General features: G+C 45.6%; 1 protein-coding gene across 11 annotated transcripts in view; it reads left to right on the top strand.

Moving 5' to 3' along the window:
- The first annotated feature begins 535 nt into the window (after window positions 1–535).
- Window positions 536–9,609, top strand: part of OTUD3 (OTU deubiquitinase 3) — a 25,275-nt gene continuing 16,201 nt past the window's right edge. For all 11 annotated transcript variants that reach the window (XR_010383962.1, XR_010383961.1, XR_010383955.1 and 8 more), the window contains exons 1-3: window positions 536–855; window positions 6,746–6,894; window positions 9,494–9,606. Coding sequence is in view for 1 of the 11 variants with exons in the window: in XM_031464239.2 (XP_031320099.2) it covers window positions 635–855; window positions 6,746–6,894; window positions 9,494–9,606 (483 nt within the window). In the remaining 10 variants the exon portion in view is untranslated. The remainder of the gene's footprint in view (window positions 856–6,745; window positions 6,895–9,493; window positions 9,607–9,609) is intronic.

The raw sequence follows: 9,609 nt of genomic DNA, 5'->3' as shown, positions 1-9,609 counted from the left end.
AGGAGACAGTGGCATCCTTGTGGGAAGAGAGAGAAAGAGGGGTTTACGGCAGGTGAGAGGGGATTACTGATGGAGTTAGTTTCCAGGGTAGGTGGATGTGGATTAGGGTTACCAACTACCCCGGTTTGCCTGGGACTGTCCCCATTTTAAAAGTAGAAGTCCTGCGACCCAGGAGAACGCTTAGACCAGGTTGAATCAAGATTACCAGAGGAACCAGTGGTTTTGGGCAAGGACTACCTCTCCCTGAGTTAGGAGGGAAGGTAGAGAGGTAGAGAAGGGGAGGAGTAAATAAAGTGTATGGGCTTTGGAACTAGGGCTCTCTTTGACCTTACCCTGCTTTGTTCTCTCTGTCGCACCAGCCCCTCACTTGGAGTACCACCCACCGCTAGGGGGCGGAGTGGATCAAAGATCGGTGCCCCTCTAGCTCTGCCAGGTGCACCCTTTATGGCGCCTGTCAGCCGAGCCTGGCGGAGGGGGCGGGGTTCCGTCACGTGACAGGGGAGCTCGGCGCCGGCGCAGGCGCGGTGGCCGCCTCGCCGTCGCCGGGCTCGGGCTCCCGCGCCGCTCTTCCTTCTCGCCGCCCGGCGGTCCTGCGGCTTTCCCTCCTGCCGCTGCGGGCCGCGGGGCCAAGGCCATGTCCCGGAAGCAGGCGGCGAAGAGCCGGCCGGGCAGCGGCAGCCGGAAAGCCGAGGCCGAGCGCAAGCGGGACGAGCGGGCGGCGCGCCGGGCCCTGGCCAAGGAGCGGCGGAACCGGCCGGAGTCCGGCGGCGGCGGCGGCTGCGAGGAGGAGTTCGTCAGCTTCGCCAACCAGCTGCAGGCTCTGGGGCTGAAGCTGCGGGAGGTGCCGGGGGACGGGTGAGGCGGGCCCGGGAGCGCGGGGGGCGGCGCCGGGGGACGCGCCGGGCACGGCGATCGTCGCCGGTTCTCGTCCACCCCTTCATCGGGTGGTCCTGAGCGCCAGCCGCGAGCCAGCCGCTTCCCAGTGCAGGAGGTCCGGCGGCGAGCGAGGCGGCCAGGTCCTCCCCTCGAGACGCTTGAGTAACCCCCAGTTCCTCTAATCGTGGCAAAGGCCCCAAGCAAACTGTGAAAGGGTCCTCAGAGAGAATAGTGGAGCAGGTCTCCCTTAGATCGGTGCCCAGGAAGACCCCCTGAAAGGTGACATTTAAGCTGAGACCTGAAGGAGTGGGATGGAGCCGCTCAGTGGAAGAGCAGGACGGCACGCAGAGCTGTCACAAGGACGCTCAAATAGAGGCATAAGCCCCACTTGGTATAACGCTTGGCCTTCTTTGAGTCCTTTCTGTTGGATATTGGACTCCTTGTACACTTGGGAAATTGGGTCTGTGAGGGCCTGTTGTTTGCTGAGCTGAAGGCAGCTTCTCTAGTTCTTACTTCCATGGGCTTCAATTTCTCCTCTAAGCAACGGCGCTTACCCAAGCTTGCTTGGGGCTTAGTCTGGAATCTAGATCCAGCTCTTTTAGGGAACACGGGATGGGAGAGAGTGGGGTGGGAGGGAGAGAATGGGTGAAGGGAAGGAAAAATGGCCTCGGGAAAGGGGGTATGGATCCAGGAGCATGGAGGAAAGAAGGAAAAGGGTAAGGGAGAGGGGAGGAGATCAGTTAGCATCCCACTGCAGGGGTAGGTAAAAGGGAGTCTGATTGCCAGGGTTTGTCCCTCTAGAAGAGACAGTATTAATAACAGCCTTGCCATTGTTGTTCCTCCCTTCATTTGGGGGATCAGATAGGGCAGAGGGAAGAAAAAGATGAAGCTAAAGACTGTACAAAATTGCCTTAGGTATTAATGGTAGAAGAGGGGAAGAAAATGTTTTCTGGATTTCACATGATGACATTGAAGCTTATTAGTCAAGACTGTTTCTGAACTGACTTTATTTACCTTTCCCACCTTTCCTATGTATGTGCAGTGCTTCAGGCAAATTGGATTTATAGCAATTTATTTACCATCACCCGGCACAGTGCCTGGTACACAGAAGGCATTCAGTGCATTTTTTGTTGAATGAATGATAAAAATATCATAGAGGGAGGCCAGCAAGACTCTCAGCAGGGCCTCTCAAAGGGGCATTTTCTGAGTGGGATTGCTACAGTTAAAAGCTTACTTTGCTGGGTCTTGCTTTTAGCCTAGTAGCTTGATTTTTGTCAAATATAGTTTATTAAATATTCAGGGACTTACTTATCCTAATCATACTCACAAGCACAAGACGTTGCTATATAAGCCAGAATACCAGTTGAGTTCTGTGAGATTGGCGTGAGGCTGGCAGTTCCTTGCAAATGATTGGATTGCTTGTGTCTGCTAAACCGGGTGTGATATTCCCACTGTCGGCGTGTCCAGGAAACTAAAAGTGCTCAACAGAAGGTTGCTTATGAGCAGGAATGGCAGCATGGGGAGTTGTAAAATCCTGAGGGGGTTTTCATGATGTTGTGGGAAACTTTGGGAGTACTGCCTCTACTCTCCTGCCCCCAAAGAGAGCATTCTTCTTTGGTTAATTCAGCGAACATTGGTTGAGCAACGTGCTGGGAATACGTTGGAGACTTAGGTACTTAAGGAGTTCATGGCCTAGTAAGAAAGAAGCTTGATGGCAGATCTCAAACATTTTGGTGTTAGCTCCCGTTTACACTCCTAAAAGTTACCGAGGACTACAAAGAGCTTTTGTTTATGTGGGTTCTAGTTATCAATGTTTACTATATTAGGAAGTAAAACAAAAATTAAAGATGTAATACACAAACACACATTCCATTAGCTTTCAGAGTGATAACATCATACATATCAGGTGGCCTCTGGAAAACTCCACTGTACCCTTGTGAGAGAATGAGAGGGAAAGAAATGAGTAACATCTTAGTTTTGGACTCGTGGATTACCTGAGAGGGTCTCAGAGACCGCCCCCCCCCAAAACTGGGCCACACTTTAAGAATGGATGCTATAAATAATTAAAATTCAGGTTGATATATTCTTAACAGTGACTGATTATAGCTGTACTATTGAGAAGGAAGTGGCCAACACTCCCTGAAATGGTCAGGGGAACCTCATTCATCCAGCAGATGTTCACTGAAACCTACACCATGCCAGGTGCCTCTCAGAGGAGGTCACACTCAGACTGGGTCATGAACGAACAACAAAAATATGCCAAGAGAACATTCCAGGCTGAAGAGTAATGAATGTAAAGGCACAGGAGCACATTATTTTTGAGAGACCTGCAAGTTGTTCAGGGCGACAGGAGTGCAGGGGGCCAGAGACCAGAGGCCACCGTGACTACAATGCTCATGTCTCTCACTTCTGAGGTCCCTGTCCAAAATAAATGATAATGATAATTCCACCTTTGTAGGCTCTGTGAAGCTAATCCCTTCCTGTTTACAAACTCTTCCCATGGGTGCCATGAGGTGGACTGTTCAGCCCTCTTTAGCGTTGTTGCTCTTTCGGATATGGGGAGACAGGTTTTATCACTGTGCAGTGGATGGTGTTTCCTGTGTATGTTATGGGTTAGTAGGTATCAACAGATTCTTTGTTAGTAGCTTATTGACTACTCTTGGTGAAATATAAAATTGTGGCAATAAAAAGAAAAGTTGACCATCTCCACTCTTCCATCTTTCCATTCTTTTCTGATCACAATATTGTATAGCCGGAGAGAGCACCTCACTATAGGTATCCATTGCTGGTAGTATATGATACTTGTAGCATCCTGGAACCTTTGGGTGCTTGGGAATAAATGAGCAAGTGTTCTCTAATGTAACCTTTGCATGAGTTGAAACAGTGTAGCATAGATTAATCAGGGAGTTACTTATGGGTCTTTGTAATGCATCATCGCCTTCATATTTGTTGTATTGTCTGGAGGGTAGACCCACATAAATTGGATTCAATTTCAAAACAAGAAAGAAATATTTTAACCTTGATAAATTGTCCTTAAAAACATGATTGGCTGTGTCGTGAAAAGAATCTCGAATTGGATTAGGCAGTACAATATTAACATCTCTCTGAACTATATCCATTTGTATCTTACTAAATGTAGCCTCAAATTACATTACTAATTAGTAGTGTTCTAAAATTAAGACATTAAAGAATCACTAATTTTAGCCATGTATTTTTGTCTCAAACAGTTTTATTTTTAAATTTTTATCTTATTTTTATAATTGTAGAATCTTAGTGATGGAAAGGCATTCACACGTCATCTTGTCTAATTGTCCACTGGTACCTGCATCCCTGTACAGCAGCCTCATTTTTTGTGTCTCGCTCAGTGGTTTTCAACCTTGAATCACATGGGAAACTTTGGAAAAATAAAGTGCCTGGGCGCCCCCCCAGATCAGCCACACCAGAATCTCAGGCAGTGGGGCCTGCTTATTGATCTTTTTAAAAAATGTCCACGTGTGATTCTGATGTGCAGCCGCAAGTGAGAACTGCTGATTTAGAGCCTGGAGTCTCGGCATACAGCAGAATCTCCGGGAGGACTAATTAGACACTTGGAGGGACTAGATTGCTGGGTCCCAACCCCAGGGTGTCTGACTCAGTAGGCATGGGGTGTGGCCTCAGAATTTTCATTTTGAGCAAGTTCTCAGGTGATGGTGATCTTGCAAGTCACGAATCATACTTTGAGAGTCCGTGATGTAGACCAGTGCTGTCTAATAGAGATAAAACGGGAACCGCATTGGAGTTAGCCAAGCCGCAAGGTTTGGGGACACGGTTTTACACGAGACTTCCCTGACTTCTGACACCAGCTGCAGTTTGTGGTTTCCCAGAATCACTCTCAGGTTTGATAATTTGCTAGAAGGACTCAGAGAACTCACTGAAGGCTGTTAATACTCACAGTTACAGTGTATTACAAGGAAAGGATACAGATCAAAATTAGCCAAAAGGTAGAGTCTGGGAAGATTACACAGTGCACAAAGAGGGTTGTCAGCCAGGCAACCTCACCCAAACTTCAGTGTCCAGAATTTTTATGAGGGCTTCATTATGTGAGTGATACTGAATGACTGCCTAAGTGGCTGAACTCAGTCTCCAGCTCCCCAGTCCCCCAGGTCTTTCTGATATCACATGGCCACATGGATTAAACACAGTTAATACATAAAAAGTATTTAGAACAGTCCCTGGCTAAGTGATGGGGGTTTCAGTGCTTTTTCTTTGCATACATTTGTGTATGTTTCTCCGCCTATGTATATAGTATGCAGATGAACACGATTGAGCTCATACAGTGTACACAGTTTTATACCTACTTTTTTGGCTTACATGGAGAACATTTGCCCATTACTGAAAGCATGTTACTTTCCGTAGAACAGCATTTTGATATATCAAATATAAGATAACTAAAAATGCAACTTTGTGCTAAATCATACATTCTTTTAAACTGGATTCAAGAATAGACTAGTGGTGGCAGATGTTAAAGGTTTAAGAAAAGTTTGAGAGAAACACTTAAAATTGAGAACATTTTCTCCATTAGCTTACTTCTTTTTACCCTTGTGGTTGGAAAAAAGGCTGCTATTGTTAGATATTTAGCAACAGACATCCCATTCTAGTGTATAGAACTATTATGTTCCAAACTCTTCTAGAATCTTGCCCCAGATTGATAACAGAGTTTCTTGGATTCTAGTTTATAGAATCAGTCGTCTTTAAGTTCTCTTCTTCCTTCTGCAAAAAAAGGTATAAATCCTTATACGTTTGAAGAGATTCCTGCCCCTCTATAATTTTCTATTGAAAACTCACTTTTCTGAGTTGAAAACTGAAAATCCTCCATCATCTACACATTTAAGTATCCGAAGTCTTTCCAGAAGTGATGAGTTTGAATTTTGGAATTAGAATATCATAGATTTTCATTTAGAAGAGTAAACAGTTTGGTGCAAAAGTGGGCTATTGTTTGGCTTCAAAATGGCTGTTTCCTTGGTTTTGAGGTTACCAGATTGCGCTTGTCTTGTTTCAGTCTCTGTGTTTCTGGGCCCTGTATTTGTGATATAGTTCGGAATTTTAGAAGCCTTTAAGGGGTTTGAAAGTAAAGATAACATTTAAAATTTATTACCAGCATTTTAATTTTTGAAACAGAACAAAACAAGAAGCAAACTTGCAAAGAGTTTATTTGGCAAGAATGACAACAGCACTGTGGCTCCTCAGGTGAGAGGTGAGGAGCCATGCAGGGAGAGGATGCTTGCGCGGGGCACCTTGCACCTGCCTGTTGTCCAAGTGCTCTCCTTCCGTGCCTTTCTCCACTGTGCTCTTAGGACTCAAACAGGATGTTAAGTTCAGTTATTTCTGTTGGGAGCTCTACAGATTGCTGTCTTTTGGGTGCTCTTTGTCAGGTGAATGACTGGTTAGCTGGGCAGCTGGAGTGAAAAGGGTCTCAGAAGAGAGGCAGTAGATACAATTTATCACTTTGGAAGGGGGTCTGGGAGCTACGGCCCCCAGGCGTGAAATGGCCAGTAGTGTCTGGACCCTGTCTGAGGTGGACAGTTATCACCAGCTTCACCTGTTGAAGCAACTGAGACCCAGAGAAGTCCAGTAGCGCTCCTGAGTCAGCCAGCTGGCGAGTGGGGAATAGAATCCTTGTTTGCTGCCTCTCAAGAAAGTAATGTGGTTGAACATCTGCCCTGGTGCTCTCCCCCTAGTATCTGGGAAGAATCCTGGGCTGTCCACAGTCGAGGCTTTGTCTTGTCTCTGGGTGAAAGCTTTCCATGGGTGGCCTAGCAAGAAACATCACTATTTTAGATGAACCAAGTTCATTTCTAAAAGGCCTTGACCAGTGTTTCTGTTTCAATAGCAATTGCCTATTCAGAGCTCTTGGTGATCAATTGGAGGGACATTCAAGAAATCATCTCAAGCACCGACAGGAGACAGTGGACTACATGATAAAGCAGCGGGAAGATTTTGAACCCTTTGTAGAAGATGACGTTCCTTTTGAGAAACATGGTAGGTTCATCGTGGGACACCGGATCCTCCAGGAGTAATGCATTGGGTAATTAAATCCATCAGCATCCCCCACCTTCCCAGCCAGGGATTGGATTACATCAATTATAACGTTCATTTATTCAACAGATATTTATTTGCCTGCTCTGTAATAGGCAGCATGCTAGACAGGTCAGCAGTTTACATATTAAATGTGGGTATATGGTACCCATTTTGTAGTTTAGTGCTATGTAAAATGAGTTGTGTCATTGATCCAGTTAAAACATTTTAGGTGAAGTGAGTTTTTAGTTTGAGACTTGAAACTTTGAATATCTTCAGTGTAGATCATGTGGTAGATCTGGGGGTATGGCAGGACCTTAGACGTACAGTGGGAAGGTGTTTCCATGAAATGTCACTGCCGGCCTGATGGTTGGTTGGTGCTGCGGAAGAGTTTGTATTTAAGAAGTGAGAAGTGGCTCTGACAGCAGAAATGAAGAGAAACCTGGAAGTCTGCTCGTGCTACTTGTGTGCTGGTTGAAGACTAAGCTTCCTGCATTTATCACCCTTACCATTATGTGTCCTTAATGTCTGTCTGCCGTGTCACACCATGAGACGCTTGAGGGCAGGGGTTCTGTTCCCCAGCGTGGCGATGGCTGGGCACATGGTAGGCACTCATTTTTGTTAACTGAATGAACGAATGGCTCACTTAACTCCTCAGGACCTCGTTACCCTTGAGTCTGGCTGTATCTTTCAGGATGATTCCTTTCCTTTAGACTGTGGCTTTGTAGAATCAGCACCATCTTTTCCCTAACTATGCAGATACCCAGATCAGAAACCTGAATGTTCTTCATGCGTTCCTCCTCATACTCAGTCATTCAGTAAGTCTTATCACTTCTACTGCAATACTTTTTTTCTCGTTTCTAGTACCTCATCAGATCAGGCCTCTATGGCCATTTGCCTGGATTTCTTCAGTACTCTTTGGGCTGGTCTCATTGCCGCCTGGTCCCTTCTGTTTATTTTCCAAATTGCAGCCAGAGTAGTGATCTAAATGTATATCTAGTAGGTGTTCCCCTGCCTAGCGCCTGTAAAGTCCAAACTCTAGCCCTTTAAGATCTATGATTTTATTTCCCTACCCTCTTTTCTTGTCATTTCCCAATATATTTTCTTGCTCCCCAAGCTTGCCATCTCAGCATTCTAAGTTCCTGCCGATACTGTGGAGTCCACAGGCTCATCCTGTTCTCTTTCTCACCTCTGCTTGAAACATCATCCATTCTTCTGTCTGTCTCCTACCTGCCCTCTGGGAATCAGCGTAGTTGTCTCAGGTGAGAAACTTACCTAGTACACCTTATCTCCCTCTCCTCACTGATCAGACTGACTTACGTTCCCCTGCTAGAGTTAGCCAAGCTACAAGGTTTGGGGACACCAGCTGCCAGTTCGTGGTTTCCCAGAATCACTCTCAGGTTTGATAATGTGCTAGAAGGACTCAGAGAACTCACTGACGGCTGTTAATACTCACAGTTACAGTGTATTACAAGGAAAGGATACAGATGAAAATTAGCCAAAATGTAGAGTCTGGGAAGGTTACACAGTGCACAAAGAGGATTCTCAGCCAGGCAACCTCACCCAAACTTCAGTGTCCAGAATTTTTATGAGGGCTTCATTAGGTGAGTGATACTGAATGACTGCCTAAGTGGTTGAACTCAGTCTCCAGCTCCCCAGTCCCCCAGGTCTTTCTGATATCACATGGCCAGAGAGGTCCACCATGAGTTGCCTCATGCATAAACTTAGTATAAACTGTCAGATGTGCTGAGGGGCCCACTGTGGATAACAAAGACACCCCTGTCACTTGGGAAATCCCAAGAGTTTAGAGGTTATATCCCAGGAGCCAGGGGTAAAGGCCAGACCTCTCTTTGGGTAAGGCCGAATTCTTCACTACACATTTCTTTCTGAAAGCACTTACATATCAGCAGTGTCTGTTTTCTTGTTGTTTGTCCCCCCACTGGTTGTAAACTCTTGAGGGCAGACTGACAGGCTGTATAACGGAGTGGCCAGGAGCCAAGGTCTTAGAGTCAGGCTGCCTGGGATCAACTCAGCTCTGCTGTGTACTGACTCGTGACCTTGGGCACTGTTACAAAGTACCCTCTGCCTCAGTTTCCTCATTGATAAGGTGGTGTGCATGATAATACCTCTTTCAGAGAGTTGTTTTGAGAGTTAAAAGTGATTTATCAGAAGAAATTATAAAATCTGAATCTATGAGAAGTGAGTGAAGCAGTGCTGGGCACGTAATAAGCATTCATTAATGCAAACTATAGTGATTACTGTGGTAATTGTTACATTTCCAGTGTCTTTCAGAGAGTTAGGCATTTCTGAAACATTCAGAAATTATTTATTGAAGGAATAAATAAATGAATCCTTTCTTTTGAGTGATTGGTGCCCTTCCGAGTAGCAGTCTACGTATGGTTCAACCAGCTTATATTCCTAGACTCTGACAAAGCTAATGGACTTTTTCAGGTATATACCCTTGTTTCTCATTGTTTGGAGCTAAATAGATATCAAAGCGTGTTACTATTTGGATTTTTCCATTATAAAGACTTTTTTTTTTCACTCCTCTATTTTCATGCAGTGGCCAGTTTGGCAAAGCCTGGAACATTTGCTGGCAATGATGCTATTGTAGCCTTTGCAAGAAATCATCAGTTGAATGTGGTGATTCATCAACTTAATGCCCCTTTGTGGCAGGTA

Source organism: Camelus dromedarius, chromosome 14 (genome assembly GCF_036321535.1).
Source record: "Camelus dromedarius isolate mCamDro1 chromosome 14, mCamDro1.pat, whole genome shotgun sequence".
Lineage (NCBI taxonomy): Eukaryota > Metazoa > Chordata > Mammalia > Artiodactyla > Camelidae > Camelus > Camelus dromedarius.
The sequence above is the reverse complement of the archived record's forward strand: the minus strand, read 5'-3'. Positions and strand labels throughout refer to the sequence as shown.